This window comes from Phascolarctos cinereus, unplaced genomic scaffold, assembly GCF_003287225.1.
Source record: "Phascolarctos cinereus isolate Bilbo 61053 unplaced genomic scaffold, phaCin_HiC Scaffold_1;HRSCAF=81, whole genome shotgun sequence".
Classification (NCBI taxonomy): Eukaryota; Metazoa; Chordata; class Mammalia; order Diprotodontia; family Phascolarctidae; genus Phascolarctos; species Phascolarctos cinereus.
Window position 1 is genome coordinate 46751816 of NW_027555514.1, and position 19121 is coordinate 46770936.

The window sequence follows — 19121 nt, forward strand, 5'->3', positions numbered from 1 at the left end:
TCAGTTCTGTTACCACATACCTGTGTAGAATAGGTTCTAATTAATCTTTTTCATTTCTTCTGGTTTTGTTGTAATTTTACCTTGTTTGTTTTCCAATTTTATTAGTCTTGTCAAAGAACAAGACTTTAATTTTATTTATCATTTCAATAGCTTTACTGGTTTCTAGTCTACCTATTTCTCCTCTAATTTTCAATATCTTTTCTTTTGTGCTTTAGGTTTACTTGTTGATTTTATAATTTTTAAAAGTTACATGTTTATTTAATTTAGTATTTAATTATATTATATAATTTAAAATTAATTTCATTAATCTTTTTTTCTATTTTGTTAATGTATATTTGAAGGGATATGATTTTTATCATGAGAACTGCTTTAATGGCATCCCAGAAATCTGACATGTTTCATCATTATAATTTTATTAGTAATTGTTTCCGTAATTTGTTCTTTGACCAATTCATTATTCATTGTTTAGGTCTCCATTTGAGTCTGTGTCTTTTGTGTGTGTCACCTGAACTAATTACTGTTTTTATTATGTTACAGTCTATAAAGGACATATTTATTATTTGTGTCTTTTTACATTTGTTTGCAATATCTCTATGTCCTAATACATGTAAAAATTCCATGTGGTGCTGAGAAAAAAAAGTATATTCTTCAGTAGTCCCATTTAGAAGAAGTCTTTTAGCTCAAGTTTCTCCAGCAATTTGTATTCTATATGTTCCCTTTTGTTTATCTTTCTGTTAGAATTATTCAAAACTGAGAGAGGAACATTGAAAGCTCCTGGCAGTATTGCATTACTGCCTATTTCTTCTTGAAGTGCAGTTAATTTTCCCTTTATGAATTTACATGCTAAGATATGCAAATTAAGGGTTAAATTGAGAGTTAAGGGAGAACCCTTGACTTTCTATCACATCATATTGCCTTTTCAAAAATGTCTTATGTCTCCTTATCTCTGCCTTCCTGCTCATGCTGTTGATTTCACTTGAAATTCCTTCCTCTTTCCCACCCACTCATTCCTCCTTTTGAGCTCCTACCCATCCTTCAAAGCCCAGCTCAAATACTGCTGCCTCCATGAGCCATCCCCTATTTTCCGGCCACAAGTGATCTCTCTCTTCTCTGAATTCCCAAATCACTCAAAGCCTTTCTCCCACTCTGTTTTATTTGTGTCCAAACCATCTTCCCAGTCACCCAGTTTTTAACCTCGGAGTCATTCCTCACTCTCCCCTTTTCCTTACTATCCCATTTGCCATTCAATTCACTGTTGAGTCTGAGAATCCTGTATATTCTCCCTCTCACATTGGTCCCCTTCCGTCTGCTAACAGTCATTGCCTTAATGCAGCCCTCATCATCTCTCCTTTGGAGTTCCATCAAGGTCTCCTAGCTGGGGTCTTGCCTCTAATCTCTCTTGTCCAATCCCTCTAGAAGGAGATGGAGAGAGGGATAATGTGGGGAGTGTGGGTGATGTAAAAATAAAAGTGATCAATAAGAATGTATTTTTAAAAAATGAACTAGGGATACAAAGCAAAAATGAAACAGCTCTTGCCTTCAAGAAGCTTCCACTCTTCTGGGCAGGAGGTGGTATTCAACATGTACATGAATAAACTCCACAGAGCAGCCAAAATCAGCTTCCCAAGCTATGTCAGACTATGGTGCTCCCTTGCTCAAGATATTTCAGAGGCTCCCCATCGCCTCTATGAAAAAATACTGACTCTGCCTGACCAAAGTGACTGCTGCCCACTTTTGCAGGCTCACCTCGTGCTCCTCCCTTTCACGCGCTCTCTGGGTCAGTCCCATTGGACTGTTGACTCTTCCTCCCATTACCATCATGTCTTTTGCCTCTGCCTTTGCCTGTAATGTCCTTCATGCCCAGAATAGGCACCTTGCCTCTTTCTATTCATTCAAGGTCTGGCTCAGGACTTCCTTCTTCCAGAAAGGCTTCTGGATCCTTCTAGCTACCAGGACCTTCTCCTTCCTCAAGGAAGTTGCCTGGGTACACAGTGTATTCTGCTCTCCAGCCTCCAGAGGAGAGGCTCCTTGAGGGCAGGGACTGTTTCATTATTACAATAGATCCCTAGGTCCTAGCACAGTGCTTTGTATGTTTTTCAAAAATGTATTTTATTGATATAATTTTTTTACATCACTTACATCAACCAATCTATTCCTCTCCCACTCCCTCCCCCAGAGCCATCCCTTATAATAAACAATACAAAGAGGAAGAAAGAAACAAAAAAATCAGCAACACTAAGCAAATATCCCAAAAGAGTCTGACAATGTATACAGCGCTCTCTACTAGTTGTCTCCCACCTCTGCAGAGAAGCAGGGAGAGAGGTCTTTTCTTGGAGGCAAGCTAGATTGTCATGATTTCACAGCATTCTGTTTTGATTTGCACAAAGTGTTTTTTTTTGGGGGGTGATAACTAAGATTTCATCATTGCAGGGAACTCTTAACGAGGAAACTCTCTCCCCAAGGCTGGTTGTCTATCTGCTACACCACCCTGCTGCTCATTAAATGTCTGTTGAGTTGAATTGAACATGGCTTGTCTCCCTACTATGCAACAGCAAGCTCCCTGAGGGCAGGGGCTCTTACGTCTTTTCATCCTTGCTCAGTGTTTAGCGGAGCATCTTGCAGTACTTGGTACACAGTAGGCACTTAATAAATGCTTATTGATTGGCTGGTTGGCGGCAGTTAATAAATATGAGTTAAATGGAAATAAAGATGAGTCAACAAATAAAATGAACCAGGGCTGCTGCTGATGAGAACTGATCCTACCACACCCACCCAGGGCATTCTGGGCTAAATAAACCCTGATTCATTCAATTTGCTTCCTTTGACTCCATGCCTGGACTCACTGAAGGTTCAGCTGCTCCAGCAGAGACCTTGGAGCTGGGCACCTGCCCTCAGAAATTCCAAACTTTTCTGAAAGACTAGTTAGCTCTCTTCTTACCTACGTAATGTTGGTAGGAAGGGACCCAGAGGCTGTCTAGTCAAACTGCCTCATAGTAAGTCAAGTCAACAAGCATTTATTAAGCACCTATTATGTGCTAGTGACACAAAGAAAGGCCAAAAAAAAGATCAGTTCTTGCTTTCAAGGATCTCAGCTTAACATGTAAACAACTAGACACAAGGAGAGAGACAGAGACAAAGAGAGACAGACAGACAGACAGACAGACAGACAGAGAAAATGAGAGAGACAAACAGGGAGAGAGAGAGACAGAGACAGAGAGACAGAAAGAGAGATAGAGAGACAGAGATAGAGAAAGATAGGGAGAGAGGGAGAGAGAGAGAGAGAGAGAACACATGGGAATTCATCTCAGACAGTAAAATTAATATATCTATGTATGTATATATACGTATATAAGATTAAGGAGGACTAGGAAAGGCTTCTTCTAGGAGGTGGGATTTTAGCTGAGACTTGATAGAAGCCAGGAGGTGGAGATGAGGAAGGTGAGAATTCCAGGCTTAGGGGTCAGCCAGTGAAAATGCCTAGACTTTCGAGATGGAAGATCATGTATAAGGAAAGGAAAGGAGAACAGTGTCACTAGATGGTAGAGTATGAGGTGGAAAGGTGTAATACATCTGGAGAGGCAGGAAGGGTCATGAAGGGCTTTGAACACCAAACAAAGGATTTTATATTTGATCCTGGCTACTGGGAGCCACTGGAGTTGTTTGAAGGGGGAGGAGTGACACAGTCAGACCCAGACTTTAGGGAGATCACTTTGACAGCTCAGTAGAGAACAGACTGGAGTGGGAAGATGGGTCTGGGAAGTTAAGGCCATTTGGATTGGTGGGGCCAGACTTCTGAGAGTGAGGTACATTGGGGTGGTGAGGAGGGATCAAGGCCACCCAGCTTTGAAACAGAAGAAATGGAAGCCCTGGGAGACCGGGGTCCAACAGAGCTCGAGTGAACTAGAACCCAGATCTCATGACTGTCATCACTCTGGCTTCTTTGCCTGGAACAGCCGGGATGTTAAGAGAAGCAAGGCTTGTGACCCAGCATGGAGGAGGCTTCTTTCACCAGCATCCGGTTGGTTAAGAATAACTTCATTTATTAGTTTAAGTGAGATCACCACAGGGCTGGAAATTCACTGTCAGCTCAAATGCAAAGTATTGGAAAGGAAAAGAAAAGGCCCACTTTGTGGCAAAGTTTATTAATAACGATAATCTTTTTAAAAGAAGGCCATGTGAACACTCCCCAGGCCTTGTTTGCCTTCTGTGCCTTTACATAAGTTTATGAGACTTATATTTGCCTTTATTGGAATTCTAAGCTGTCATTTTTCCTTTATAGCCGAAAAGAAGGAGAGCTGCGATAGCTGCAGAATACATCACCAGGGCACAGGCAGCTTCTGATGAGAAAGAGATTGAGGCCGAGCAAAAGTGGGGCTGCACTGGCCTTGGAGAACCTCAGGTCAAGGCTGGATGGATCACTTCAACTCCCAGGCCTCAGTTTCCTCATCTGTAAAATGAGAGGGTCTGACTTGATGACGTGGAGCTCATGTCATAAGACTTTGAGCTGGGACTTTAGAGATCATTCAGCCCAACTCCCTCATTTTAAAGAGGGGTAAACTGAGGCCCAGAGAAATGAACGAACTTGTCCAAGGTCGCACAGCTAGTAATAACAGACCCAGGTTTAGAACGCAGGCCCTTAGACTGCAAACCCAGCACTTTTTCCCCTGCACCATTTATTACCATTGATATCTTATGGTTTGATTCCAGGTCTAGAGATATATTTTGAGTCATTACATGATGCTGCCTACAGCAAATGAATCCCGTAGGGCATCAGAGACTAGCAGAGCTGGAAGGGACTTCAGGGGTCATTTCATCTAATATTCATCTGAATATATTGACTATGAAGCCTTTCCCCATCTCTCTTAAAGCTAGTGCTTTCCCCAGGTTGGTAATCTCCAATTTGTCTTATATGCATCTTGTTTGGACGTAGCCGTTTGCATGTTGCCTGTCCCATTAGACTGCTCCTGGCTCTGCCCCTTGAGGCCAAGAACACGTCAATGCCTCCTCTGCATGAAATAATAATAACAATAATAAATAGTCAGTAAGGGCTAAGATTTATATAGTGTTACTATGTGCCAGCCACTATACTCAGAGCTTTACAATTAATATTTCAATGGATTCTCACAACAACCCTGTGGGGTAGGTGTTATTATTGTCCCTGTTTTACAGTTGAGGAAACTGAGGCAAACAGGTCAAGTGACTTGCCCAGGATCACATAGCTAGTAAGTGTCTGAGGCCAGACTTGAACTTAGGTCTTCCTGACTCCAGACCCCTCACGCTATCAACTGCACCACCTAGCTGCCTCTTCAAATACTTGGAGACAGCTACTATGTTGTCCCAAAGTCTTCTTTTCCCCAGGCTAAATATTCCCAGATTGTATATAAATGAAATATAACTTTTAAAAACATATTAAGTACAAATTTGTTGTGTTGCACATGAAATTTATTGGAGACCGCTCTTTCCACTTACCCTCAAGGAAAAAAAAAACAACCCTGCACAATTGGGCAGATGTTTCTTGTTAAAGTCATTAAATGGTCTCGCTGAGGGAGGTAAGAAAGCAACACAGACTTTCAAAGGTCATTTCAGCACACAACCCCCAGAAGGATGGGCTATTCATTTCACATTTGTCTGTTTTGTAGACTCTGTTAAAGACCAATTCCCATAAATATGATAAGATAGATATATGTAAGTGCTTAATAAAGTGCTTTCCTTCCTTTTCTTCCTTTCTCCCTCCCTCTCTTTTTTCCCTCTTTCTTTCCTTCCTTCCTCTCTCTTTCTTTTTCTTCCTTCCTTCCTTCCTTCCTTCCTTCCTTCCTTCCTTCCTTCCTTCCTTCCTTCCTTCCTTCCTTCCTTCCTTCCTTCCCTCCTTCCCTCCTTCCCTCCTTCCCTCCTTCCCTCCTTCCCTCCTTCCCTCCTTCCCTCCTTCCCTCCTTCCTTCCTTTCTTTCTTTCTTTCTTTCTTTCTTTCTTTCTTTCTTTCTTTCTTTCTTTCTTTCTTTCTTTCTTTCTTTCTTTCTTTCTTTCTTTCTTTCTTTCTTTCTTTCTTTCTTTCTTTCTTTCCTTCATTAACCATGAGCTCAGTTGGGTTGGCAGCTGAAATAACCAGAGCTCACCCTACCTGGTGTGATTAGGCCAGGGGTATCCACCATCATAGCTAGTCCAGGAGGAAAGCCATATTTCTGCAACCCCAAAATAAGCCCCATCTCCAAATCTCAGTTCACAATAAAAGAAAATGAAATCCAAGAGAGAATTACACAAGGTGTAAGTCTGGGGTCAGAGGAGCTGATTAGGGAGAAGGTTGCTGGGTTCTGTTTCCCCATCCCCCCGCCCTACTCTAATAAGTCATTAGATTTTCTTGTGCTTTTCCTCTGAAGATCTTGGTAAGGTCTGACTTGTGCAATGGCTCCAGGATCTAGGGCACCAACTCAGCACAAGCCAGAGTGCCAATGGGAGAATAGTTCCCGGCTGGCAAAGGCTACCGCCAGGCTGGCTGCAGGAGCCCAAGACATCTGGGTGAATCCAGGTCAGGTTAGCAGCTGGGATGGAACAAGGAAGGGCCCTACTCATCAGCTCAGGCAACATGGCAGTGAAGCATGTGATGGATGGGAAGATGGAGGAGGGGAACGTGGTGGGTAAAGGGGGAGGCATCTCTGGCTCATAGCTACGCAGCACTAGGCCCTTTGATGTAGGTAGCACAACTATTGTCTCCCCTATTGTAAATATAGGGAGAGCGAAATTCATAAAGGTAGCCCACGGCCACATAGCTAGTAATGTGGAAAGAGCACTGATGTGGGAAATAGACCTGTCTTCAAATTAATATGCTGATTGTTACTACCTGTATGACCTGAGCCTCAGTTTCCTCATCTGTAAAATGGAGTTGGACTGATCTCTGAGGGCCCTTTCAGCTCTAGATCCGTGATTCCAAGGGCTAGAGATGAGACTTGGGCCCAGGTCTGACGCTTTTTCCATATGCCACACTGCCTTTCAGGAGTTAGGACATCTCTATCAGATCTTCTCCCAGCAGAGCAAGTTGGACCAAGGAGAGGGAAAGTGACTTATCTACCTAGGGCAGGGTTGAAGAAAGGGAAGTGCTAGCACTGGTGCTAAGCCCTTTACAAATATTATCTCATTTGATTTTTGAAGGACCTTTAAAATATCTGGTCGTTGGTATGTCTGACCAGATCAGGAGGGAATATTGTGGTGAGAAGTACCTAGGGATGCCCTTAAGATAAAAATAGCTGATATTCTTATGGCACTTTAAGATTCACAAAGCATCCTTCATCTCATTCAATCCTTGCAACCTTCTATAGTGGGTACCACTGGTATTATCCCCATTTTACAGATGAGGAAAATCAGATTCATAGAGGTTAAGGGATTTGACCACAGGCAGGATTTGAATCCACTTTTCTTCTGACTATTAGAGTCCAGGTAGTGTGATATAGTGGAGAAAGGACTCTCTCCATGGAATAATTCTTCCATGGGATAATAAAAATATTAATAAATAATGCTTCCACAGGATACTAAAGAGACTAGTCTATTTCTATAGGTGAGGACAGGTCCCCAAGTCCTGGGTGCTTCACCAATACTCTGGGACATGATGTCCTGTTGGATGAGATCTTACCATATCTCGCTGGCCCCAGACTAGAACATGTTTGGGACTTTATCATTCATTCATTCATTCATTCATTCATTCATTCATTCATTCATTCATTTTCTCTTCATTCATTCTGATCCCACAGGTGGCTCTGAGTGAACAGTGTCAACAGAATTATGGACTCTACAAAGACTCATACATCCAATAGGACCATCTATTGAGGACATTCTTGTACCCTCTGAGGATAGTCTACAGAATTCACACTCCACACCCCAAAGTCAAATAGACCACAAGAGGTGATGCCCAAATCAGAGAAGTTCCACCTCCTGTCATAGTATGTTCTGTTGCCTCTCACCTTGTGCACAGTAGGCATTTAATAAATGTGTGTTTAATAAGTTGAATTGAATTGTTCACGATAGGAGCTGTCGGTTCTCTGATTTGGGCATCACCTCTCGTGGTAAGCTCATCATGTTTGCTTCATAGATACTTGATTCCGCTCTCTGGCCCTCCGCTTCCTGTAAAATGAAGGGCTTGGAGCAGCTGGTCTCTAAGCTTCCTTCTAGTTCTAAGTCCATGATTCTAAATCACAAAGGCTCCTTCCAATCTCTTTCCCCTAGAGTCACTTAGGCAATGTCATTGGAGTTATGGAGGTCTGAGTCTTTGGATACGTCTTAATTACACTTCAGTCTATGCATTCATCTCCACGAGCAGCACTCATTAATGTTCTCCCTGCAGCTTAATATTAATTTCATCCATCGTGTTCATTAGCTGGTAAGAAAAGCAGGCAAGAGAATTGGTAACCTCCATGATGGCTCCCTGGGCAGCCCTCCACACCAGGAGCCCCTCTACGCCAACACGAGGAAGCCAAAAGTATTACAATACACTCAGTATTTCAGACGTGGTCCCACCAGGCAATTTCTGCTTGTTTAATTGAGGTCACCTTGTTTAGAATTGAAAAAGAAGCAAGTCTACCATCCACTTACCCAACATCTGTTGAGTGCGTACACCTGAGAGTTTCTTTCTGTTATTTAAAAAAAAAAAAGGATGTACTGAAAGCCGTTTGAGTAACCTGTAGGCTATGTAAACCTTCCTTGGCAGTTAATTAAATTTCCATTTCCATTACAGATTTAATTTGCTTCAGCCCAGCTGTCGGGGTATGAAGGTGTAGGACTGTCAATAGTACCAGTATCAATCAGGGCACTTTGGCCAAACGACAAGCTTGTCTATTATCTGAGACGGGATATTGGCGTGAGTGAGGAGCCGAGTTGGGAGCCTGAGCGTGGATGAGGAGCTGCTCGAGTGACCTTGAGATACTCACTGAGAGCCTCTGAACTGGGCTGATTGATGGCTGAATAGGACACGGGCCGTTGCTAGGCTACAGGCTCGATGGATAGAGCCATCCTTATTTCTCTTCCTCTTGGTTGTGTCACGGAAAGAACATGGCTCATTCTGGGGTCAGAATCAAATGTTGGGTTTCATTCTTCACTCTCGCCCATGACTTAGCTGATGACCAAGGGTGAGTCACTTCAGAGTTTCGGTTTCTTTATCTGTAAAATGGGTGTGACAATAATGCAATTGCCTCATTTTATAGCTCATGGGATCACAGATTATAGATCCAGAACTGAAGTGTACCTCAGAGGTCATCTAGTCCAAGCCATCCATTTTACAGATAGGGAAACTGAGGCCCAGAGAGGTGTGGTGACCTAATGATCACAATGTAGTAAATAACAGTACAACCAGGATTTGAGCCCAGGTCTTCTGCCTCCAAATAATGTTACAACTGACATTTATGTAGCATTTTAAAGGTTGCCAAGCATGCTAATCATTGTATTCTTTGTTATCTGGCTTTAGAACACATACCGACTAACTTCAATGTTCTTGATTGACATATAAAGTTTAACTTAATTTTTTATTGTTGAAAGCAACTGTCTATTTCTTCTGAATTTTCACATAAACATGTTTGCTGGGGAAGGAGGGCTCAGATTTTAAATGTTGCTTATTAGATTCTGTCCATTATGCAAAAAGGCCGTAATGATTAGCTTTACATACAAAAAAAGCCTCAATTATTTCTTCCCATTTTACAGATAAGGAAACTGAAGATCTAAGAGGGTGACTTGCCCTTGGTCAGACAGCTAGGAAGTCCCAGAGACTGGATTTGAAGGCAGATCTTCCCAACGTCAATTTAGTGCTGGTAGCATGGTGGATAGACTGCTGAACTTGGAGACAGGAAGACCTGAGTTTGAATTCTGCTTCAGACAGTGATGAGCTGGGTAACCCTGGGCAAGTCATTTAAAAAACACTCTGTGCCTCTGTTTCCCATCTGCAAAATGGGTGTAATAATTGCACCTACCTCCCCAGGGTTATTGTAAGAATCAAATGGGATTATATTTGCAAAGTGCTTTGCAAACCTGAAAGGTCTATATAAATGCTCCCTATTGTTGTGATTTTTATCCACTATATCACTTTACCAACTTGACGAAGGTTTTTTAGTTTAGTTTTTTTCAATTGCCTATCTTATCCTCAAAAGAGCATAGCTATTCTTCTAAACATGGTGCCACCTGCACAGATGATTAAAATGTGCAATCCTCCTGACCCCAGGTCCAAGAAGCACCCGTCAATACCTCTCCAGACCAGGCGCAGTGGTCCCTATTATGTTATGGCAATGTTTATTTTGTACTTTTTACCAGGGCAAGGCAAGAATGTAGTACTCAGCTGCTTTCACATTAAATGACAGATCAGTCATCTTACAGATGATAATAGATAGACATCATGTCATTCAACCCATTTTAAAGCTGAAGAAACTGAGGCCTAGAAAGAAGTGACTTGTCTAAGGTCAATAGGGAGCAAAGGGAAGAGGTAGGATATGAACCCAGGTTCTCTGATTCCAGAGCTACCATTCTTTCCATTGTGCCACATTTCCTCCCTTCCTTGCAGCTATCCCACATCCTTCCCCCATGATCTTCCTGATGACACTTATGGTCCTGGAATCCTTGCCCAAGAGGGGGCCAATGAACTTGGTCAGGGGCTTCCATTGCAAGGTGAAAGGAGAACTGAACCTCTGTTGGGCTTCTCTACTGGGGAGCCCATAATTGGTTTCCTTTCCACTGGATAAGTATTTTCATTTCAGTGAAATTAGAGGTAATCTGTGTTGACAATGAAATCTGACCTCAGGTCTGTAAATTAGGCCTACTTTGTGATCCCTCCTTCCTCCCTTCTTTCCTTTCTTCCTTTCTCCCACTCCCTCTCCTCCCTGCTCCCCTCTTCTCCCCTTCTCTCCTCTTCCTTTCCTTTCCTTCCCCTTCCCCTTCTCTTCTCTTCCCTTTCCTCCCCTCCCTTCCCCTTCCCTTCACTTCCTTTCTTTCTCCCTCCACCTCTTTTGTTCTCTCCCAGTGATTTCATTGAGTCTTTTTAGGGAGTGCCTGGTGGCACTCTCTCTACTGATATAGATCCAGGCTTGCTCAGCTAACTACAGTCACCAAGCTCTACCAGGGAAGGAGAGGGGTAAAGTGAATTGCTCACAACCACCCAGCCAGTATGTGTCAAAAGCCAGGTTTCCCCGACTCTCTCTACACTATACCCCATTGCCTCTCTCATGATCTCCTCTGACGGCTGATTTTGGGTGTCAGACAACCAGGGCCATCACCAGTGGGCCCCAGGCAGAACCTAATTTAGATGGCTCTAAATTAACATGTCTAGTGAGAAGGAAGTAGCTACAGGTCTCTGAAAGGATTGGGGCAGGTCTCCAGGATTCTAGGCTCCTCAGGTGAACACTCCTCATTGGACACTGCAAATCTAGCCCGCGTAAGGAGGGTTGGTCACCATGACTCCCCTACCCTGAATGCCTCTCGCCTCAGCTGAGACTATGAAGGGAGCCCAGAGTGTCAATGATGAGAGGGCCTAACCTCATCAATTGTGGGGGGACATGTTGCAGAGGTGAGGTGCCACTCCTACTGGAATGGGCTTTAGAGGGGAGTTGAGACCTCTTATTCAGCCACCAGTGGCAAACAGGACCCAGGGAGCAGGGCATCCCAATGTCTGATTCCCAAGGGTCAGGGGAAGGGGCACCCCCTCAGTATCACCATAATCTCTCACTTCCACCTTCTGGCATTTCTTCCCTATACACAGCGAGGCTAAATCCAAGGAAGATATCTGCTTGGCCCAGGCCCAGCCTGCTTCTCCTCTCACTACCAGGTATAATACTTGCCAGCATTTACATAATGCTTTAAGGTTTACAAAGTGTTTTATGTGTATTATCTCATTTGATCTTCACAAGAACACTGTGATGTAGGTGTTCTTATTATTAGATATGGAAATTGAGCCAGAAGGAGACTAAATGGCTTGTCAATCACATGGTTACTAAGTGTCTGAGGCAGGATTTGAACTTGGGTCTTCTTGACTCCAAGTCAAGCACTGTATCCACCCCCTGGCCCATCATCACGTATTGAGCTTAGCTGGACCTCACCCATTATCAGCATGAAATCTGTGTGTGCATGTATGTACATGTGTGGTGTGGTGTGGTGTGGTGTGGGGTGGGGTGGTGTGGGGTGTGTGTGTGTGTGTAGGAAGGAGGGGGAGGGAGAAAGTGGAGGAAAGAGTCAGACCTCCTCTCCATACTGGACCATCCAGCATGGCCTGGCTAGTACCTTGTTAGCAATTAGTTAATTGTTAGTTAATTACAGTAAGAGGCTATCATTCTGTAGCTCTCCTCCCTTTCGTGGCCAAACTCCCAGAAAAAGTTGTCCACACTCATTTTCTCCATTTTCTCTCCTCTCTCAACCCCTCTATGACCCTACCACTCAATCTGAAACGACTCACTCCACAGTGACCCCGTAGAAAGAAGCTCATTGCTGAATCCTCTGGCCTTTCCTTAGGCCTCATACTCTCCAGAAAGCCATCTGCCTAGGTAAGAAACTTGATTTCTTCAAAAACCTTTTCCTTTCTTCCTCCTTCCATCTTCTGGCAATCACTGAGACCTTGCTCCCTCCTAGTAACACAGCTTCCTTGGCCACCCATTCCAGCACTGCGTATGGTTTCTTTACTGCTCCCCAACTCCTGGGGTGGGGAAGCCAAACTACTCCATGATCTCCCTCTACCCTCAGCACCCAGTTTTCACTCTTCCTTGGAGGTTCATTCAATCCATATCTACTACCCAATTGAGATTCTGACACTGTTCTCTACTGTCCTCCAGGACACCCCCCCCGTCTTCTTTCCTCAATGATTTTAGAGGTCAGCTCACCGTCTTTCTCTTGTACCCAACTCTGGCCTTCATTCTATGGGACTACACTCAACTTTCTAATTCCTCAAATTGCTCATTTCATTTGACCTCTTCTTCATCCCTAGACTATACGCAGACATAATCATACCTTTGATCTTGCCATCACCCACAACTGGTCCACATCCATGTTCATGAATCCTGAAATTCCTTTATTTCATTATCTTTTCCTCTGCCTTACAATGCCTAACCCTGCTCTTCATCCTTGCTGCGACCTCCAGTCCTTCCACGCTGCAGTTCTTTCCCAGGCCATCACCCAGGTACTGGCTGAACTCTTCTCCCTTCCTCATCTTGACCTCTTGGTGAACTAGGTCAACTCTATGTTGTCTTCTCTAGAATTTCTCACTCTTTTATCCCAATGCCCATCTTTCCCGGCCAAACCACAGCCTTGGATTACTCCCACCATCCCTGGAAGCTGAAAAAAAAAATCATGCAACTGTCCCTCCACGAAAATGTAATCTTCTTGAGGACAAGAGTTGTTTCATTTCCATGTTTGGACTCACAGCACCTTGTACAGTGCTGTGCACACTATAGGCACTTAATAAATGTTGGTTGCATTGGATTGGACTGGAAGTTACTGGATGAGCCGCAGGTATTAGTCTTTTCTCCCCACCTCATGATCGCATCCCCATGTTTCTGTATCCTTTCCCTTTGATACTGTGAAAATATCGCCCCTAGATACAAAAATGCCTAGTTATAGCTCTGCCAGCAATTAATTTTTCTGCTAAAAGGTAAACCTTCCCTCTTGAGATGCTGTGTTCAACAAGTCTGGTAAAGTTCCTACCCCCAGAAAAGTTTTTCTTTAAAATGCACCGCTATCTTTAAAGGGTTGGGGGATACTGCTGGTGAGTTCCTGGCTTTGGCTAAGCCCCATGAGCTGACTTGTATCCTGCCTGTCTGTCTTTTCAGCAGCTTCAGCACTAACCTTCATCCTTGACACAAAGGGCATCATATTTGTTGCCGGGAATCAGCTCACTTTCAATTTTCACGTCCACAGCTTTCATACTCTGCTGCTCCCCATTCATCTTGCCGCACACCATTGTCCTAAAATAGAGGAACGAGACAAAGGAAAACTTCAAGTGGAACTGAAAAAAGAAGTGCAATTACTACTGCTTATGGGTCACAGTGGTCACCAAACATTAAACATCAGTACACCAGCTTTCAGTTGGGCAGAGATATCTCCCATAAAGAATTTTGACTAAATGTAGTGGAGTGGAAAAACCCATTCTAGGGAAAGAAAAGAAAGACAGCAAAGATTAAAAAGGACAATTCCGGAGCATCTTCTAGATTAATTCAAAGCTCAGAAAGTAACACATGTTGGATTGTTGTTGTTTTTTACACTGGCTAAAATGTAAAAGTGGAAAATTATTTTTGCATTCATTAGAGCAAAATGCCACTTGTACCACAGCCCCTCAGAGCCAATGGGTCTCTGTTTATTAACTATAAAAATCTTTCCATCTTGATCCAGGAACTTTTCCAGTACTGCTGAGATGTCTTATTCAACTGCAAATCCAGAATTTACTTTTAATAAGAAATCATGATAGAAAAAAAAAAGGAAGATGATGGAGTTTCCAGGAAATAAGTCCCAAAGGCATCGGGGATTCGAGTAGGGGGGAATTTAGGCAATGCTACAAAAAGAGCTGGGTCCTTCCACCCACAAGATTGGTGGAGCATGTGAAGAGGCACTCTACAAGGAGAATTTCCATCTGCTGAGAAAGTAAGAATGGAACTCGGGGTCTTCAAAGGGAAATATTGGTCTGGAAAAAGGTACCAAGGGCAGCTCAAGGGGTGATTTGGAGACAGAAGATGTGACTGTGGTTGCTTCTGGTCTTTTAGTCATAAAGTCATTACAAAAATGGACTGAGTGCCTACTACATAGTATCCTGTGTGTTATGAGAATACCAAGAAAATGAGCACAGTCCTACTCTTGAGAAGCATTCCATCCAAGTAAGAATGAATTGCATAAATACATAGAACTAAGGATGGAGTTCTAGCAATTCAATGGAGTGAGATGTGACTAATGGCTGATCGGGAAAGCTTCCACTGAGGAAGACTTCGAGTCGGACTCTAATCAAAGATGGGTAGGATTTGGATAAAAGGTGGGGAAGCACTCCAGAGAGGAGGACCTGCATGAGTAAAGTAAAGTAAAATAAACTTGCACAATGTTTGGGGAATAATTAATAAACCAGCCTAGCTAGAACAGAGGATCACTGTAGGGGATTAAGAAAAGGAAAGGCAGGTTGTGGAGAGCTTTGAATGCCAGACTTAAGATAATAAATCTAGAGCTGGAAGGGACCTCGGAAACCATCCAGTCCAACCTCCTTATTTTACACTTAAGGAAACTGAGACCCCAGGAAGTTAAATGACTCACTCAAGGTCATGATTATCTTAGGCAGGATTTGAACCCATGTCCTCTGACTACTTTAGGTCTTTATCCTATCTGTAATAAGGCCATTTGACATCATGGTGATAGAATCATCCTTGCAGGCAGGAAGATTTCCCTGGAGTATATTCAGATAATAGGCTGAATCCTGTTACACTCAGAAGGATGGAGGAAACACCTAGAGTATTTTGGATGAAAAATCCCCTCGGATTGGTTTGGTTGGGAGGTTAGCCACAAAACAATAACACAATGTTATTTACAAATGACTGCTCAGAGAGAAAACTATTTCAGGAAGTTGACCAAATGCAGTCCTACTTTGGGAATGTGCTTGAAAGCAATAATTCTTCAGTGTTCTAATGCCATAGTATACTTTAATATTATAGAACAGGATTTGATGTCAGGAAAGTCCTCCCTTGACCTTATCCAAAGGGGTCCAGCTACTGCAGTAACAAAAATGATTTCTCCTTGAAGCCCTTGCTGAGACCTGGGCCCTGGGGTATTTTCTCTACCCAGCCTTAGTTGCATACAGGTAGATGGATTCTAGGAAGTAATCAAATGCCGATTCAGCTCCCTGTTTGGGACCCTGTGCCAAAGGCAACATTGTCCAACTGAAAGTAAGCTGGTCAAACTGTAATTCTAACACCCCCATTAACAAGGACAACATGGAATAACACCTCTTCATTGCTAACCATTCAGCGTGAACCTGGGCCAAGACTCCAGGACTCACCCTGACTGCCAAATTTACAATAAGACCATAGGCAAGCTTCCAAAAGATGGTGCTTAGAATTGTTGCTCAGTCATTTTTTTGGTCTTGTCCAACTCTACGACCCTATCTGGGGTTTCTTTGGCAAAGATACTGGAGTAGTTTGCCATTTCCTTCTCCAGGTCATTTTACAGATGAGGAAACTGAGGCAAACAGGATTTAGTGATTTGCTCAAGGCCACACAGTTAGTAAGTGTCTGAGGCCAGATTTGAATTCAGGAAGATGAATCTTTCTGACCTTAGGTCCAGCACTCTATCCACTGTGCCCCTAGCTACCTGGAGTTGCGTGACTGATTGTAAGGTACTTATTTGATTTTTCTACCGAGATTCCATTTTTGCTTGTGCATTTCACATCATACTCAGCACATCAACTATAGGAAGGACATTTGAGGGTAATTGGCCAGCTATAACCTGGCTCCAGTCTCCCTTTCCGGCCATCCTTCACACTTATTGTCTTCACACACTATATTCCGGACAAACTGGATAATTCCTCAAACTCAACTTATCTTCTCACATCCCCATGCATCTGCTCTGCCCATCCCCTACACTCGGAGCACAGTACTCCTCACTTTTGCTAGTCAGAATTTTTTTCCCTTAAAAATAATAGTAGCTCACATTTTTATACAGGGAATTAAGACATGCATCCTTTAATCTCAGTTAGGTCCTCACAATTACGCCGTGAGGAACTGCTACTTTTATCCCCATTTTACAGATAAAAACTGAGAGATCAAGTGACTTGCCCAGAATCATACATCTAGTAAGTGTCTGAGGCCAGATTTGAACCCAGGTCTTCTTGACTCAAAGTCCAACCTTCTATCAACTAGTCTACTCTAACAACATTCTGTTCCAAGGCCCAACCCAAGGGCCACTTCCTCTTTGTAGCCTAATCTGGACAGCTGGAAGTATCAAGTTTTCTTAGAGCATTTTTTGAATCTATCCTTGGTTCTCATCACAACCTCAACCTTCAATGTATTATACTTACTTGTGTCTATATTGTCTGTCCCTCTCATTGCCTATCCCATGCCCACCCCGACCAAGAAAAATGCAAGCTCCCTGAGAACAGGCACTTTGTATTTTAGTGATCTACAGTATCAAACACCAATAAATGTTTATAGAATTGAACTTAATTGACTTATATTGATGCTTATGATAAGGGGGTGCCTTTCCTCTACTTTCCCAAAATGTATCCTGAAGACATTTTGGTTCATATTACTTTTATTAACTATTGTCAATTTAATGAATCCTTTATGTCAGTCAACAAACAATTGTTATACATTTATTATGTTCTAGATACTGTACTAAGTGCTGGGAATATACTCTTCAACCCTACCCAAAAAAGCTCCCCAATCTCCGATGTTCTCACAGCTGACCGTGTTTTGTAATTCCCAGGCCTGCCACTCTTGGTCAGTTAATCGGTCCACAAATGTTTATTGAGTCATTTATTCTCAAACTAAAAAGAAAACCTGGAAATAGTCTACTGCTTACCCATCTCCAGTGACTATTTCATTCTGGGTCTTATGCCATGATAAATGGAAAAACTGGCATTTATGCAGCCCTGTATGTTTTATGAAATGCTTTGCAAAAATACATTATTTCACTGGCAGCTCACAGCAACCCTGCAAAGGAAGTCATACCAGGTATTATCATCTCCATTTTACAGATGAGGAAACTCAGGCTAAGAAAGGTTGAATGGCTACGACTCAAACCTAGGTCTTCTTAGCCCAAGTTCAGGATTCTATCTAGTTTAGCACAGCCTGAACCCAAGTGAATTTCAATGAGGGTTGGAAAATCAGAAAGACTTAAGGAACAAATAATGTGTGTCAACCAGACAACTTTATTCATTCAGCATTTACTGAGGCCCTACTATGTTTAAAGGCATTAGGTACTCTGGCAGATTACTCAAGAAATTTACTCACAGTTATAGAGAGGAGACATGTACAAAAATGAGACAAAGTGGTATGTGATAATTGGCCACAAGAGACAATAGGAGGTCACCTAATCTAACCCTCTCATTTCCCGATGAGGATATTGAGGCTTTGACAAAATGCAATTATGTTTAATAAAATGCTGGATTTATTTCTAAACTGAATTAAGTGATTTGCCTAGATTTGCCTAAGTGATTTGTCTGTGTGATTTCTCACGAAGGTGCTAAGTGGCAGAACCCAGACTCTAGTCCAGGTCCCTTGATTTCCAGTCCAATGCTCTTTCCATGACACCGCATTGACTCCTACATTTGATTGTGGAGGATGCAAAGGCTGATACCCTGTGTATTGGAGTCTATAAAGCCTGGAAGAGGCAATATTTGAGCCAGGCAAGGAGTTAGATTAGTGGAATGATTCGGGAGAGGGAAAAGCTTTCCAGGTGAGGGTAACAGAGTGAGCAAAGGCACAAAGGTGGGAAACAGGAAATGGAACTTTGTGGCTCAGTTAGGTCTGAGACAAACAGAGCTGGCCCAAGGGAGAAGACAGTCCGCATTCCTCCTCCCACCTCCTGACTCTCCTCTCCAACACAGGCGCCATTACGTGAAGGTACAGCAGGGAAATAAAAAGAGGATTAAGGATTGGTAGCCACCAAGAAGAGGCTTAGATATGTTTTATGCCCCTGGATGTCATTGATCTCTAGGCATTAAATTAAATATCTGATTAAAAATGCACAATGGGAATTCAAGATGATGGAGTGCAGGTTGGGATCCAGTTGAACTTTTCCAGCATTCCCCTCCAAACAACTTTAACATGAAGCCTCAAGTTAAATTTTGGAGTGGAGAGCCAATAAAAGGTCAGAGGGAGACATTTTTCCTGCCTACAACTTAGGAGATCCACAGGAGAGGCCTGCAGCATCAGCATGGGCACAAGACCGGAGCACAACAGGAGCACCAGCAGTAGGCCTTGGGAGAAGAAAGCAGCAGGGGCTTTGGGATCTCTTAGCCCAGAGATGGTAAGAAGGTTGGAAAATAGGTCAGAAAGAGATTACAGGGGCCCCTTTGCTGGCACTGGGTGTAGCTAGCTCTGATTGGTAACTCTACTGTCCATAAGCAGTTCTGGTTCACAGTTCCAGGATGGGGAGGAGGGTTTCTCATTGATCACAAGGGAGCATGGGCCCTGGGCATAGTTT

At 43.0% G+C, this 19121-nt stretch overlaps 1 protein-coding gene across 1 annotated transcript in view; it reads right to left on the bottom strand.

Moving 5' to 3' along the window:
• Positions 1 to 19121, bottom strand: part of SUSD5 (sushi domain containing 5) — a 108957-nt gene that overhangs the window by 41456 nt on the left and 48380 nt on the right. The window contains exon 3 of the mRNA XM_020987404.2: positions 13791 to 13909. Coding sequence (XP_020843063.1) covers positions 13791 to 13909 — 119 coding nt within the window. The remainder of the gene's footprint in view (positions 1 to 13790; positions 13910 to 19121) is intronic.